This window comes from Myiozetetes cayanensis, unplaced genomic scaffold (genome assembly GCF_022539395.1).
Source record: "Myiozetetes cayanensis isolate MyiCay16 unplaced genomic scaffold, myiCay2020 scf5-8, whole genome shotgun sequence".
Lineage (NCBI taxonomy): Eukaryota > Metazoa > Chordata > Aves > Passeriformes > Tyrannidae > Myiozetetes > Myiozetetes cayanensis.
In genome coordinates, this window is record NW_026087742.1 from 17,209,261 (window position 1) to 17,226,309 (window position 17,049).

General features: G+C 42.6%; 1 protein-coding gene across 3 annotated transcripts in view; it reads left to right on the top strand.

Annotated features, from left to right (window-relative positions):
• Positions 1-6,814: 6,814 nt before the first annotated feature.
• The window catches only part of MYH15 (myosin heavy chain 15), a 45,676-nt gene continuing 35,441 nt past the window's right edge, over positions 6,815-17,049 (top strand). For 2 of the 3 annotated variants that reach the window (XM_050332390.1, XM_050332389.1), the window contains exons 1-8: positions 6,815-6,905; positions 7,970-8,073; positions 8,599-8,742; positions 10,733-10,889; positions 12,332-12,359; positions 13,222-13,327; positions 15,040-15,057; positions 15,664-15,756. In XM_050332390.1, coding sequence (XP_050188347.1) covers positions 6,815-6,905; positions 7,970-8,073; positions 8,599-8,742; positions 10,733-10,889; positions 12,332-12,359; positions 13,222-13,327; positions 15,040-15,057; positions 15,664-15,756 — 741 coding nt within the window. The remainder of the gene's footprint in view (positions 6,906-7,969; positions 8,074-8,598; positions 8,743-10,732; positions 10,890-12,331; positions 12,360-13,221; positions 13,328-15,039; positions 15,058-15,663; positions 15,757-17,049) is intronic. The other variant, XM_050332391.1, reaches the window with a different exon arrangement.

The following is a 17,049-nucleotide window of genomic DNA, read 5'->3' on the forward strand; positions in this document are numbered from 1 at the left end:
TAACTAGGCTCCCTTTTCACCTTCCTATTTTTCCTGTGGCTGTGAGTCAGTATGAGATTGATCTATCAGTGCTGTTAATCTGCTCTCAAAGCGCTGTCAGTCTCACTCCCAGAAGCCAAGCACTCCCATTAAAACCCTGACCTGTTTAAACATTCTTAAGATACCGTAATGATTGAATGTCAGCAGGGGAGAGGCAGCAATGACAGCTCTGAAATGTTTATTATCCTAGCCCGGGTTAGGAGGGGAGCGTGCCAGTGCAGCCTGGAGCTGGGCACTTGGCATGGGATGAGAGGCTGAGGGGCAGGCGCTGCCACGCTACCAAGCCAGGGAGATCAGCCACATTCCTCTTGTGGTTTCGTGGGTTAATGCTCTGCAGTCACTGGTGACATCCTGCTGCTCAAAACTGGAAGAGGTTTCAGAGGTCTGCATTTTGATAGCAATAGATCATGGATTACAGTGGCTTAAAAAGCACTTAAAACACTTTTGGTGGCTTAGGAATTATTTCCCCCAGGCATATTTGAAAGCAGATGCTTTCCATAGAGAAATTTAAATTTCCTTTCTACTCTCACACCACACAGTAGCTATCAGTAAAGAATTAATTGGAGGAAACTGTTTAAAATTATGATTCTGAAAAGAATGTGAAGAGGTGTTCCAATACCTCTTTGGGTTGCAGGTGCTCGTGTCCAGGGCGGAGCACCGGCACTGCAGCAGGGGGAGCACAAAGGCTTGCAGAAACCTGAAAATCTCAGGTTCTAATAATGGGAATCTAGCTGTCATAAACACACTTTCAATGTACTGTTTAGTGCCAATTTTCTCCTCCTTTATAGATGTAGCAGAGTGCAACTATTTTTAAAGCCAAGCTTCTCTCCCCCTCCAATTTCTGTTCGGGCCCTCAGCGGAGTGAAGAATTAAACCATAATTCTTCACAAGAGAAAATATATTCACTTGTACAGAACAGGCCTGGTTTTTCTGCTGGGTATGATGTTAGCACGTTTCTTCTGCTGAAACTATTCTCACGTGGATGAACTTTCAAAAAGCATCCAACTATATAATTTTGGCTCTTTCCCATTCGTCTTTTAAACAGAGACTACAACACCAGCAGGGACCAGTGACGAGAAAAAAGCCCCAAGGTAAATAATGAGGTTCTTGGTCTTTTTAGATTCATCTTATGGAGGGGTAGTCTTTCTGCTTGCTTATGGAGCTTAGGATCCTTAAAGGATCCTGATTCAGAAGATGCTTTCTCCAAGCATCTGCATCTTGAACTGGTGTCCTTCTCTCTCATTGATCTTGCTTTTCAAGAGTGCCAGGTTATTACAGTGCACATTTTATTAAGAGTGGTCTAAAGGTCAGCTTTTGTCAAAACCCAGCTGGCTGTTTGTCTTTTTGTCTAAGAAAATAGAGAGGGTTCATAACTGGGATTTTACAGATCCCAGATGTCAACTTTTCCATATAAGACCACAATATTGACACTATCTGTGTCTAGAGCTGATAAACATTATTGCATTCCTTTCCAATACGTAACGTTATTAAAAATAGGTTAGTCACAAGAGTTCCTTATCAAAGTCTCTTGTTTCCCTAGAAACAGTGACCAGCATTAACCTTTCTAAAAGTAGCCCCTGCAGGAGACAAATGTCTTTGGTTGTCACTGTTGCAAATTTAATCTAGGGAAAATGTGCTTCAATTTCTCTTTCATATTAAAAGAAAGCAAATAAACTCCAAAAATGCAGGAATAATATGCAGTATCAATTCACATCAGGCTAGCAAGGAAAATAAATTGATCACATTTAAACCAGTGCTGGCTGTGTCCCTTTCTAAGTGACACAAGCATTGAAACTACATTAGAGTCAGCTATGGAAACAGTTGTTTGCAGCCCCAAAAAAAGAAAAGGGAGGCGTGGGAGAGAGATTGTAGTGTTCACGCAGGACTGATGAAAGCTGAATATCTGCAGAACAGAAAAAATGTAAGTGATAACAGCATATTTGTAAGAAGATGGCTTCTTCTAAGCAATGTAGGTGGTAATGGGAATATTGTGTTTAAAAGCAAAGCTACTGGCAGTGTGAGAGAGGAGCAAGAGGGAGGGAGTATCAGTGCGTTATATCCTCATCACTTGAAATAGTCATATTCTCAGTTTTCACAGCAGATTAATGGTGTCCATAAATCTTGGTGATGCTTGTAATTTACCTGGTTTCAAACTATGTGGTCAGGAGCATCTGCTTGAGTTTACACAATCACTCACTGTTCACATAAGCAGCCAGAATCACCAGTTCTATTTTCCATTGTGCCAGCTATAAAGCAAAAAGACAATGAGTTAGATCCATCATCGACATAGATCCACACTGAGGGCACCAAGCACTGCTAAAGCAGCAGGCCAGGAAGCAATTCTGATTTAAGTGCAACAGTCAGTCAGGCTCTGGAACGCGACACAAGCTGACCACCTTGAGCAGGAGTTCCTTTCACAGGTGTATCCACACCAGGACAGAAAGCTTCAGCCCTAGCTGTAGCAGAGGGCTCTCTTCTGGAGGTGCCCATGTCTCCAGCAAAGCAGTAGCAATTCTCTGTCTCTTGGTTGCGTTCCCCAAACGCTAAAAATACCAAGTTGCTAAAGCACTCAGATCCTCAGACCTGCCACATCAGTCTTCTGTCTTTGAGCCTATCACTTCCATAAATTCCTGTTTCTTACCAACCTACTTTGTCTGTGCAACCTGTCCCGTCCAGTCATCAGGGCAACAGCTTTAAAAATAGCATACTCAGTATGCAGACATTTTCCTTTTTCCATGGTCAAAAACCAAACCACTTGTTCCTGTGGGTATCTAAGAATTCAATGAAGCTGTGGATAAGCTCCCTCCTCACTTCCTTGGAATTGAGTTTTATAAAGCCCTAATATATTGCCTTCCCTTGTGTCCAACAAGCATTATCCACAATATTTATTTTCCTTTGTGCTTTTATATTCAGTTTATGCTATAACCAAAGGAAACATATATATCTACGTCTGCTGGTAAAAGCAAATCAATCTGGCTGTGTCAGTTGTTTTGCTATTTATAGGTTGCAGTGAAATGAGACCTGAGTTACTTACGGTGCTTGTTTTACAGGAAAAATGAGTTTACGATAAGAAGGCCAGACATTGCCTAAACTTGATCTCATAAATTATTTTCCTGAAGCAAAACACTCTCTAAAATTGATGCCTACTTTGTTCATTATCTGTGATTCACTTTACAGGCAGAATCAATACATTCTTAATTCTGGGGAATACCTGTATATGCCAAACCTGAGCCTATAGTCTTGGCTTTTAAACTCCTGGGGCCCAAGAAGGGGTTTTTAAGCCCTGGACTGGGATATGAGAACCCACAGCCTAGGTTTGTTGCTTGAAAGCAGTTTGGCTCATGTAACCAAATTCCCTTATCACTTATCCCTTGTGCAAGAAGCTTTTTCTTATTCCAGGGGAGTTATGTCTGAATAGTCTTAATTTACACACACATACAAACCCATGTTAATTAAGTTCTGAGGCACTTGGGAAAGAAATACTCGCCCCTGTGAAAACACAGAAGCAGGAAAAGCTTCTTCCATGAAGTCATGGAGCAAGAATGGTGTGGTGAGGGGCAGCCGGCAATGAGGAGAGTGTCTCTCCCCGCTGACATTCCTGCCCCCCTTCGTCAGGGCACAGCCACATGTGTCCCCTCCTTGGGCATTGTCTCCTCAGCTGGGACCCGGCGGACAAATATAGGCATGGAGGAAAACTGCTGATGCCTTTAAACAGTTATCACCAGTGACCTTGAGACAGGGACATATAAAGTCTGGACCAGGCGGAGTCGTGACACTTTCTGTGTGCCCTCCAGGGTGAGTACCAACCTCTCTCATTTTTCAGTGTGGGTGCTGTGCTCTAACACTGTGCCGTGGTTTTGATGTGACTAAGGTTTTCATGTGGCCTAACAGCAGTGTCACTAAACATCTAGCCTATGCTAGTCATCCTAGGATGCTGCTTGAATGCTAGAATGGCAAGCACATTTCTTCCCTAACACCAGCGCGTTCATTTAGCCAACTGCAGTAACTGCTTTGGGAAGGGTCAGATCCCTTGTAATTATGCATCTGGGTGGAATGATTAGCCAGTACCTGCAAGTCATCTTTTCTGCCTTCTGTATCAGCTGCAAGAGATGATGGCTTATGTAATTTGCAATTTTAAGCAGCTTGCTGGTCCAAGGCATTCATTAATCCAACCTGAGATACAACCCTTGGAAAATTACTGTGCTCCCTTCAGAGCCCGGCAGTGCCTGACATTGTTGCCATTGTGTTATTATCTGCCATTAGTACTACCTTCTCTCTGCCAACAGTCCCAACAGAGAAAGATGAAGTCCCTCCTTTCCAAGTCTGAATGCACCATTAAATTATTGGTGGTCCTCATCATGCCACTTAATTTTGTGCAACAGTATTATTGGCTTTCTACAGGGAATAGGTGTTTTCAAGAATCTTCCACAATTGATAAACAAGGGCTGGCTCTTTTTGTTGTTAGCTAGAACATCTTTAGCTTTAGCCTCATCTTTCCTGAGTATCCTGCATTTTAAAAATAATCCTACGTCCATAACAAAACAAAATTTCCAATTTCTTGTATCTGGTGATGGATTTGCCTCACTGAGTTCCCTGCACCCACAGGGTGTGTGCTGCCTGGGCTCCAACCTCTGCCGTATTCCCAAGCACACAGGCTGCTGAAGAAAAAGGGATTCTCTCCCAGCTGTCATAGTGCTGCTTTACACCATAACATACTTACCATGGTGGCTCATCCTGAATATGGGGGGATGGGGAAGAGACAAGGAGGTGATAGCTGAGTAACTGTCCCTAAGAGGTCTGCAAATGGAGCTAGGCTGCATAGAGGTAGTTCAGAGCACTTTAGTGTAAATTATGACTTGTGAGAACCTGCCCTGAGTCCTAGAGATTAACACTGGAGTGGCCCCCTGGCATTTGCACATTTAATGTGAAATGACACTTATGTGCTCTAACGCTGTTCTGTTTAAATGTACGAACTGATGTAATTTCATTGCTCCACTAGAGCTGAGACACACATAGAGAGGGAGAGAGACTCCGCCAGGCTGGTATTGAGTTGTGTCTCCAACTGGGAATTTTGGTCAGCTCAGATCATGTTAAAACAATTGGCAATACTTGTGCTTATGTAGGACCTTAATCTTTAAAAAGATTAAGGTTTAAAAGATTATTTTAAAGTCTACAAAAAATTAAGGTTAATTCTGAAGAAGAAAATTTTTGCTCTACAGCAAAAAGACAGAAGGTATCCAGCTTGTACTGCTGGATGTAACACTTTGGCAGCTCTGCTGTCTTAGGGCTTTACGTTCTCCAGGAGGAATGTGTTGAAAAAAAAGCTGCCTTGGTTAGCGAGGAATTTTTATTCCTACCAGAATTTTGTTAGAAATACATTGAACTAAATTTTGAAAGGCTACAGTGTCTGTCTTGATGGGGGTCTCAAAAAATTGTCCAACTGTTCTGGATATTGCACAAGAATTTAAATAAGGGAAAATACTATATCTGAGGGTCTGTTATACAGCTTTGAATAGTTATCAAATGGTGTCTTGACTTTAAAGAAAAAAATACCTGAAATTCTAAAATTGTGCGTGTGCACCTTACAGCAGTGGAACTTCTTTTAGACATTCTCTAGACAGCACTTTGAGTAGTTTATGTAAGAGAGTGAGAGAGTGTGTGTGTGTGTGTGTAAGTATTTATGTCTGTGTATGTAAAAAAAACCAAAACAACTAACATATGTGTTTGATCACTTTAGAGAGTACAAAACAATCAAATTAATTACTTGGTAGTATAAACCCAGCAAATTGGTCTCGCTGATACCCATGTCCCCTGCCTTCTCTTTCATGATAAAAGTAAAAGGCTCTTAAACACCATGGCCTTGTCATTTGAGAAAACACGCGTAGGTGTTAAGCTGGACTAATATGCTCAAATCAACCTAAAAACGAAGCCCTTGCACCCATACTGCAGATACACTTGCCCTATGTCATGCCCTGCTGCAGCAGGAGGAGACCTGGTGAATTCGGAGGCAGCAGCGAGCTGGGAAGCTGCGCCAGCACAGCAACTCCCCGAGCCGCGTTAGCCCTGTTTTTATTAACATGCCGATTCCTGCAATGAGAGGAGTGTCCTGCAGGGAGCAGAGCTGTTTCCAGCTCCAGTGCTGACTTTCTGCAGTGAGAGCATGGGCGTGTGTCCCTGGAGCCACACCAAGGACATAACGCACACCCTTGCAGCAGTTCTGAGTTTGCAGCGGTGAAGTCTTGCTCCGTGTTTCCCAGAAAATGCCTGCCTGAGGTGGTGCTTGAAGAGATTGAGTGGCACAGCCCCAGGGAGACCAGCTGGAGAGCATACCTCTGCTCCAGGAGATTTTGAAAGGGGCCAGAAGAGGCCCCTGCTAAGTAGCTTTTAAAATCATAGCTTCAAGTGGTCACAGCTTCAAGTGGTCCCTCCTGCTCCTAAGCACCCTATGTGTCATGAAGAAGAGATAAAATTCTCCTGTGGAGATAACTGTGATCCATGTTAAGGTTTTTGAACCCTGAAAGATCTGAGTGGCTTTAAATAAGCTGAGCCAAGGAATGGTGCAGTATAGCTCCGAATCTGTGTCAGCTATTTGTGATTCAAATTAATCATCACTTTGATCACCCACCTGCCATGTTGTGCTGAGCATTCTATATTTCCTCGGATCGTTCACCAAATAGACATCTGTTTGGGTTTTTTCCCCCCTCTTTCTTTGGTAGGTCAGGTGCCTTTCTTTTTCCCTCTGTGAGCTGTGCCACCTCAAATCCTTGCCAAGATGATGGTCGATATGTCAGAGTTTGGGGAGGCGGCTCCCTACCTCCGAAAGAGCGAGAAGGAGCTGATGAAGGCTCAGACCGTTGCCTTCGATGGTGAGTTGCAATACCCTTTGTGCTGCCAGTGGCTGGTTAAGAGGGACGAGGGTTACACCCAAGTGTAGTCAAGGAAATGCAGCAGGAGTGCAAATCCTCCACTGTCACTGCTGTGCTGCTGCTGTTGGAGGTAGCTGGTCCAACCAAGTTCTGATTCCTTAATTTGGCAAAGCTATTAAAAAACTACAGATAGTACAAAATAAAAATAATATATGGTAAGTCAGTCATTATCCAGATTTAGGGCAAGGTGTATTGGTACTGCTCTGCTAAAAGGGGAGTCATCTCTTTGTCAGTTTGAGAGAAAAACAACAGACACTGATATTTCAGTAATGAGAGATTCTGTGGCCTGACTAGATGTCTCGTTTGATTTGCAGTCTGTATGGCAATGTGATGATAGCTTTTAGTTTCTCATAATTTATTTTTCATGAAATGGGCTTATATGAGCCCTGAGGTTTAGTAGTGAGTGTAAATATGCCAATAACTTCAGCCTTTCCCTATTCCCAACAGTTCCTGTAACTAAAGACCTAAAGTCTAATGCAGCTACTCCAAACTCTAAAAAGCACATACATAACTCAGTGCAAGTTATTAATATTGCTGTTTTTCAACAGCAACCTCAGAAAAATATGAAGGAATAAGGTTAAATCTGATAGCTGGCAGGCAAATAATGTGGGTTGAATTTCTTGGGCAGTTTGAAATTCTCTGTGTGACTTTTTAGCTTACGCCTTAATTTGGGCTTAGATCTCAGTTTCTCCATCTGCACACTGGTGATAGTGATTATGGATTTCCCGTGGAGGCTGAGGCTTAGCCAGCATTAGTGAAATATTTTGACACCTTGTGTTGGAAGGATCTAGAGGAAGCTGAGCCGTAGTTTCAAAGGGAGACAACATTTGGGAGCCCTACTCCTTCTGCTTCATCAGGCAGCTTCCCAGCACTGCCAATCTGCTGCAATCCCAGAGGTTTTGTGTCACTTGTGCAGAAAAAGTAACCCAGAAATCTCACTTAGTTAGGCGTAGTGTTACTGTTTGATGCAAGGCTGTGAACCCTCAATCTCCATAATTTCACAGGGAAGAAGAAATGCTGGGTTCCTGATGAAAAGAAAGCTTACGTTGAAGCTGAAATTACAGAAACCAGTGAAGGCAAAGTGACTGTGCAGACAACGGATGGAAGGGTACAAAACTGGTTTTGTCTGATCCCTGACTAACAAGGCCAGAGCTGCAAGCTCCATAATTTCCCTGTCTTAGTTTAAGCACAGTTGCCTGTTTCATGAAACAGGCTGCAGAGGGGAAGCCCAGTAACTGGTACCACATCAGGATAAGATAACACTGGGAAAACCACCAAGGGGAAACCAGCGATGCAGTGGTGGGTAGTTGATCATCAGCCACCACACAGCCATGGGCAGTCTGTGCCTGGAGGTTTGCAACCAGCCAGTTCTGGTTTGGTCCCCACAGGTAAAAACCCAGGCTGTAGTCAAATTTCATGACCCCTTTTGCAGCCATATCATCATGCTTCTTATTTTGTCATCTCAGCCTTCCCCCATTCTTCAGATATCTGTGTAAACAAATGATATTTATGTAGGGACTGAGCTGAAGAACTTCCCTCTACAGGGGGAAAATATATTTTCTCTTATAAGGTGTGGGAAGCAAGAGAAAATCCCAGTGTTTTCCAGTGTTTCTGTACTTATTTGTCTTTGCAGACCATGACTATAAAAGAAGACGACATACAGACAATGAACCCTCCCAAATTCGACATGATCGAGGACATGTCTATGCTGACCCATCTGAACGAGGCGTCTGTGCTGTACAATCTGAGAAAGCGCTACAGCAACTGGATGATCTATGTAAGGGCCAACACAGGGTATATTTAGCCACCTGCACTTCAAGTCCAGACTACGTGTTTGGACGTGTTGTGTTCTTCATATTCGTCTTGCAACTTTGATAAGTCACAAAACCGAGGGTCTTGCTCATCTCTTCAAGGAAGAAGTTACTCAGAGCTGACATGTGTCTGAATAAAGACAGACAAAACCAAATTACTAAGATAGTGCATAGCTCCTCGGTTTTGCTTGCTTGCCTAGGAGATGTGTGGTGTGGGACGTATTTTCTTCTATCAAGGCATTGGGGAGACCCAGTTTATTTTTTATCTTCTCAAACTAATCTATGTCAACACAAGCCATAGGGATTTCTTTGTTAAGAAACTGCCTCAAGCTCAGAGTTCTTTACAAACACAGCTTCTTTAAAGTATGAGCCTTTCTATCTTAATTTAGTAGTTATATGCCCTTCATTTTCAGTGCTAACATCTGTCTTGTTTCATTCTGATCTTTCCCTTTGTTCTGTATCTTTCCTATGACATGATTAACATAATTTCTGTCAGCACCAGAACAAGCTTCAGTAGCATCTAATTTTACAGGCCCAAAATTTTACTCTCAGTTTGCTGCATTCAATTGTGTTTGAAATCACTCAGAGGAATCTATTGATTTTCCAGCCAGTCTCTGCTCTGATTTTTGGTGTTCATCAGAAGAGCAAATCCAACTTTTTCCCATTTAAATTCTGATTATCAAACAGTTACTGCATTTCTCTAATAATCCCTTTACAGACGTGTACGGCCTAAAGCACAGCTTTGTTTCCAGATCAGTATAGGTAGAAAGGTAAATCTGCATTTTGCCTTAATCCGTTTTCTGGTTTTCTGGTTGGGGTTTATAGGAGCCCCTGGTGGTCTAGTGGTAAAGGCGCCGCGCTATCACCGCGGAGACCCGGGTTCGATTCCCGGTCAGGGCCACTCCCGGGCAGGTGGAGCTCGTTAGCCCTTAAAGGCAACCCACCTACGTCCTAAGGACCTCGCTGCCACCGTCCAAGCTCGCTTGGCCCCGGCAGATGAACCTTAGGATTAAAGGGTGGGCTCAGTTCCGCGCACACTGTGTCTCACCTAAAAAATCCAATGCGCAGGCTGGAAGGTGTAAAGACCTTCCCCGGATCTTCGCTCGCGAAGACTGGCCATTATTATGTAGGAAACATGACTGAGGATTCATGCCAAGGCTTAATGCTATTTTTAGGGGAAGAGACCTAGATTTCACCTGAAACTTTTAGAATTTGACTGAGCTAATTAAACTGTGTGCACATAGTGATTGTGCCCACATAATAACTGGGTTTCTTTGAAGATTTTTGCCTCAAGCTGGACTAAGTACCTGCTGACACCAGTTCCCTGAGGTTACAACTGAAAGCTCATTTCTCCTCAGAACATCCAGGCCCCAGTGAACTTGGACTGTAGATAGTCCAAAGAACAACTACAAAGATATATTTTTACCAACTGTGTTTCTCCAAAAGCTGAAAAAGCTCCACATCTTTGGAGTATAACCCTATGAGGTTGTTTTCTCTTTGAACGTCCACCAAAAATTGTCCCAAGGTGCTCACATGAAATTAATAATGGGAGGTTGTTTATCCTCCCAAGAATGGAGTTCAAATGGGATAACTGTAACTTTCCATCCCAATGCCTGTTTTCAAGAGGAAACAACTCATGTGGGTTAGCAAGGCAGAAAATCAGACGTAGATCTATTTGCTGCTCCTTTGTTTTACTGAAGGGATGGTTTCTGTTTCTGGTTGACATCCCAAAAACACTTTTCCCCTTTTGAAAGCTTCTATATCTGTAGTTTTGGTATCAATTGCCATTAGGAAGTCAATTAGCAGACCACCATCTTCAGAAATTCAAATCAAAGGCTGAAATCCAAACCCAAATCAGAAGCTGGCAACACCAGGTCCTGCTTGGTTAACCACGACTTTTTCCTTTATTCACTGAAAGAGTTTGTTTTTCTACTCTTGTTTTGTGTTCCTCTCCAGACCTATTCCGGTTTATTCTGCGTGACTATAAATCCCTACAAGTGGTTGCCTGTCTACAAGCCAGAGGTTGTTGCTGCATACAAAGGGAAGAGGCGCTCAGAGGCTCCTCCCCACATCTTCTCCATCGCTGATAACGCGTACCACGACATGCTGCGGAGTAAGTGGCACGGTTTGCTTTCACACTGGGTTTTGCTTTAATTAGACAATGGGGTTGTACTGGATGGAAGTTTGTGAGAGCTTTTGCAGCGTGTAACAAATGTGAAAATACTCTACAAGCAACAGGGCTTGGCAGTCTGCTGATTTTTGTTATGGATTTGTATCTCTTTCTCTCTCTATATATATACACATATATATATATTATCTATTTAAAAAAAAAAAATACCCCTGCTTGTTCCTGTGGTACTGCTGGTAACAGTAAGCTCCATACATGGATTATCTGTAAAGTGCACAAATTTAGTTGTCTGATCTGGGTGAATTCATCAGTTTGTAACAGAAATAGGCCCATGTCCCAAATGTCTGTGTTTTCCCAACACCAAAAATACACTTACTGTCAGTTTAGGCTCTGTATTCTAACACTGATAAGATGCATTGTCCCCCTTGGAATGTATGCATTCCAAGGCCAGCTAACGAGGGTGCTGTGGGCACCTCACTTGCATGAACTTGCCACCGTTCATTGTCACACCACCTGCTGTGTCTCTGGGTGCCAACTCTGTGGCACTGAACTCCGGATTTCCCTATGGAATTTTCTCATCCTGACCCTCAAGTTACTGGGAAAAATAAGAGTTTATCAGCAGGGGGCAGCAGCAGCGTGTTCACACCAGGTCCTGTGAGGTGCCCAGGACAAATCCCAAAGAGGCTTGAGTGGAACACATTCTGCTGTTACCTGGTTTTAATAAAACGTAAAGTGCCTCGGCTGTGAGGGGACAGAAAGTTCTGGGCAGAGGGGATGTGTGTGTGGCTGCAAAGAAATGCTCTTTTATCAGATAAGACTATCCAATAGGTAGCCTGCCATGATGACTGGGATGTTAAAAAAAAGAAAGAGGAATTCAGATGCAGTGACTTGCTAAACTGCCATGATTTAGTATTTGCTGAACTTGATTAATAATATATTAAGGTTGCAAATTGTTCTAATAAAGGCTTGTTTCTGATCAGGCCGTTACGTCTGGACAATAGCTTGCTTCATTCCAGCATTTTAAGGAATGGCCTGTGAAAAAACAGCAAAATTACTTTGTTGGTCTGGTATTGAAGGAGCAGAAGGGTCAGATGTGAGCAAAGACACACCCAGGAGTAAGAGAAGAAATGTTTTGGTAACAGGAAATTACTTTTTTTATTATGGTTTCCCAGACACAGGGGAATGTGTATGACTCACAGGTTTTTAATACCGATTTGAAAAAAAACACAAGAGAAGGATTCAGGGCAGGGCTTTAACTGCAAGAGGTCATTCGAGGTGATACTAGTTTTTATCTTTCCATCTCTGCTTCATGTGATTCTCTCCTGTCCTTGAAGGACTGATTCTGGAGTAGTTAGTACTCATTTGCAATTATAATAAGCAATTTGCACACCCTGTTAAGTTTGTCTCCTTTTTTTCCCCCTCCACAGATCGGGAGAATCAGTCTATGCTGATCACGTAAGTGTTTCGTTTTTGACTGGTTTGAGACTCTGTTGCTGTGAGAAACTCTGAAGAAAAAGAAACCTGAAATGAAATACAAGTTGACTCCCGAAATCTCAGCTAAATCACCTGGAACTTGATTCAAGCCGAGTAACTGGCAATTTGGCCATCTGATGGTTAACTTGAGCTCTGTGAGAAACTAAGGGTTTGGTGGAGTTTGGCCCATTTCTGATCCCCATCTGGTGTTCATTCCAAGTAGGCATGACAACTGGGTAGGCAGTTAGAGAAGCTTCTTCCAGGGTTAGCCCTGGTGCAGCTGCCCTCTTCAGAACGCAGAGGACTCCTTCTTTTCAGTGTGGTTTCTTTTGCTGCAAATTATATTTAAGAATTTTGTGTAGATGCACCGGAAGAGAGGGAAATGACCAAGCTAGAGAAGAAGAGGTGTGTCATTTACTGGCAAGCAAGAATTATGGACACTTGAGAGTGTCTCTACACAATTCATGTGTGTTCCTGGGTAATGCTGGCAAATTATTGCAGCTGTGCTGTACTCCTTCTAACTCATTAGCTGTATATAGGTCTACCTCAGATACTCAGTCTAGAAGTTTGCAATAAAACTTCACAGGCTTAAAGAAATGTCAGGTTTGGTCTGGACTTCTGAACCCAGTCACTTGAAGAGTGAGTCACCGCTGTCACAGGAATTCACCTCTTCATTCAGTCAGTTTGATGTGATTTCCATGGCAATGGCCAAACAACAGGCTGCAGACATCAGAGTCAGTGACTCTGAGAATAGCCTTGAGGGGAGGAGGTGGCTGGAAAGGGGTTGAAAGGATGAGTTACAGCTGTTTGAGCAAGGCCTGTGTTGTCTTCCTCCTTCCTCTAGCGGAGAATCCGGCGCTGGCAAGACTGTCAACACGAAACGTGTCATCCAGTACTTTGCCACAGTGGCAGCCCTGGGTGAAACTGGTAAAAAGAACGTAAGTCTGCCAGTGGCTGTCTTATTTCAGGCTCCCAAGGTTCGCTTGTTGTGTACAACTAACCTCTCAAGTTGCAGTACTGACAGCATGCTGTTCTGAAGGTACAGAGGCAATGCACAGCTGAACTTGCCACATTCCGAATGGAGCAGAAAACACACTCCCAGTTCTGGACAGTTTCTTGTTGTTGCTGCTCTTTTCTCCAGGAGTTTCAGGTTTTGTGTGTGCTAAATTTGCTTCTGATTGTGTTAAAGCTGGTCAGAAGATGAGGAGACTGTAAAGATTGGGAATTTTTTTTTCCCACAAGGAAAATAGTCTTCAAAAAGACTAGAATTATAACTTCTCAACAAAATGTCTGTTTTGTTGAAAGCTTTTCTTTATTCTCCAAAAAAATGTAATGTTTTGACAAAAGATTTTTTTTTTCAATCAGCTTTTCTATATCTCTGTTTGGATAAGTGCTGGTTTTTTAAAAGTGCTCTCTAACGTTACAGTGAATACTGTATTCATGCTGCTTTTTATCTTGTGTTGCTATGAGCTTCATTGCACTTGAAGGCTCAGTGCTCTTGCATGGTGAATTAACTGATTCCTATGAGCTGTATTTGTAAGACCAAAATTTCAGCCAGACTTTGAGTCTATACACATAACTCACGCCATCAAAATCTAATCCACATTCATCTGAGACCTGCAAGGCTTTCTTAACAAATGACCGAGTGGTTCAGAGCCAGCTCTCTGCATGCAAACATGGTTGGTGCTCATGGTGGTTTCGCTCTGGAGATGAAGGAACCAATGAACCAAAACACCAACTAACTGGACAGGGAAGGGAGACTGCTGCCAGATGGCAAATTTTAGGCAATGCGATCATGCTGCACTTAAAATGTTGGATTTTTTGGGGGAAAAAAGGGTGATGATAATGAAAGTAAAATGCAGTCTGGGCTGATAAACTACATGGAATATCTTCCATCTGTTATTTGCACCGCTGTGTTGTTGCCTAAATGGCTGTGGGGAAAAAAAAAGGACTCCAAGCCAAATTAGGTAGGAGATAAGATAAGGATACAAAGGCTTAAATGAGCCCCCAGGCTTTCTGGAATACCCCAACGTGGGCTCCCAAAATACAGATGTTCACAGTTTTTATAATGATTTTCACCCAATCCCTGTCCAGCCACCACCCAGGTTCTGCCCCCGCCACGCCTCTTGGAAATTGAGTCTGGGGGCGTTTTGGGACCCCCTCTTCTTCATCTTCCTCAGAGCACGTAATGTCCTTGGAGGCCTTCCAGAATTCTAGGCCTGAAGGTTGTTGGGTCTATGGCTCTATCTTCTTCCATAGGGTTAGGGTGTTCTTCTACAATTCTACCTTGAAAAAGAGACTAAACAGGCTGTGGAATTTAGGGAATTGATATGGGAATGGGTAACAGGGGTTTGAGCTGGTGTGTTAAGGGTAAAGGGATAATATGCTGCTATTCTAAAATCTACATTTACTACATAACTACTTCTAAGATCTACAAAAATTAAAAAATCAAAACATCAAAACTCCAAGGTATCAGTGTTGTATGGTTAATATAAAGTAACAGCCACACATGCTTTTTGAAGGCTTCAAAAAGTACTGCTTGTTTGTTGGTGTCCACTAGACAGCTAACTTTGATAATCTTTATCTTTTGTATTGTTCTTCATGTCAATATTTACATTCTCTCTTTTTTCCTCTCTCCATTATGTTCCTATTTTGTCTGCAGCCATCTACCAAAACCGGGGTAAGTCATCAGCTTTGCTATTTTACCTTTTCCATGCCAAAACGGTGCTGGGCTCTGTCAGATGTGTCACAAACCTCAGCATTTCACTTTGTGTGGTTCCCCCAGTGAGGCATCCCCAGAGCCCAGGCAGATAAAGTCATTCTCTTCAGCAAACTGAAGTCTGTGCAAGTGACAGTTAAAGCTTTTCTCATCCCCAAAAATCCCAAATACTACAAGCTCTGAGTGCCTTCAAATCTGAGGCATTCTAGCACTTGTCACTGTCTTCAATAGCCCCTCTCCTACACACACTGACGCCCATGTCCCCACATGCTCCACAGTACACGGGAAGATACAGTGACTTCTCTCGCATGCAGATGGCACAAGATGTGAAAGCTACGAAGCAAAACAGTAGGGAGCAGCAGAATGTTTGAGGCTTTTAAAGCGCTCATAATTGCCTGACGACCTTGCTGTTATGCCATTCACACTGTGCCACCCCTGGGGTGAAGCTAAATAAATCACTTTGGTGTAGAGGCTCCACTCTGTAAGTGAATGCATGGCTGAGTTACAGTTGACAGCTGAGTCTGTGGCCTGTAGGTTTCTCAACAGTATTTCTATCTTGATTCCCAGGGAACCTTGGAGGATCAAATCATTCAAGCAAACCCGGCCCTAGAAGCTTTTGGAAATGCCAAAACCCTGAGAAACGACAATTCCTCGCGTTTTGTAAGTCTGTAACATAATGTAGTGATGTCTAATTCAACAATGGCCAGTTAATAATATCTCTGTCATAAGCCCTTCATAAATGGCTTCTCATTTTACTCAATGAAAGGATTGGATTTCCACACTTAGAATAACTAAGTAGAATCTAACAAAAACAAACAACAACAACAAAAACCCCAAACAAAACAAACAAACAAACAAAACCAACAACAACAACAAAACCCAACACCTAAAACCAAACCTACTGAAAGGATTAAAAAATAAAAAGGAACAAAGAAAGATCCACTCTGAATAATTGTTTAAAATGTTTAAATTGTTTAAAATTAACAGCAGACAAGCAAAGCCCAGTTTTAGGAAGCCCTCTGAACAGCAATGGCAGATCTTTCCTAGGACTGCCTCTGCTACATCGCCTTATTTTTTTACCATGTTTTCCTAAGTTACTCACACTTCCTATAATAACACTACTTTGTCACTAAATATCAGAAATAAAACACAGTTGCTGCTCCCTTTGACATCCTCCCTCTCTGCACACCCACACATGCAGCAGTACTCCTACCTTTGATCCATAACATCTACCTTTTTGGCTCAGTGAGCTGCCCCTGCTTGTCCCTCCCTGCTGGTATGACCTTGGGCCTCTCAGGAGAGCAATTGTTTAGGAGCTCTGCCTCTGACACATTTGGTTGACATTGGCTCAGAAGTCCAAAAAGAATGGCATGAGGACGACAGCCTGAGTTTGGAGCCCATGCTTCCCTAATAAACCTAGTTAAAAATTAAATTGGAAGGTGTGGAGAGGGTTAGAAGTTGTAAGCATCTGTGGAAAGCTACACAATTGTATAAGGAGCTTGTCAGCTGGAACAGATATTAAGCTACACAATTGTATAAGAAGCTTGTCAGCTGGAACAGAAATTAATTATTGTAAAAAGTTTCTGTGTTTGAATATGAGAAACTAAATGAAAACTACTAAATTTTTATGAATTGGGATGGATGACTATGCAAATTTAATGGGCAAAGCTGTGTAAAATCACAACACTCTTCTGACATAAGTAGCTGCGTGTAAGTTAGGACTGCAAATGAGGAGAAGCCAAAAAAGAAGCTTGTGTCCCTTAAGTCCAGGCTTATTGCTCTGAGTCCTGCATTACAGTAAAACCTGCATCATGGAACTAGAAGCAGTGTGCTTTCCTGTATCTTAGCCTGGCAGATAAGTATACTGTTATCCTTTCTCCACAAGCAGATTATGTAGCTGTATGTGCAGATTTAGACTTGGAGAAGAACAGTATCATTGTTGGATACTTCTCA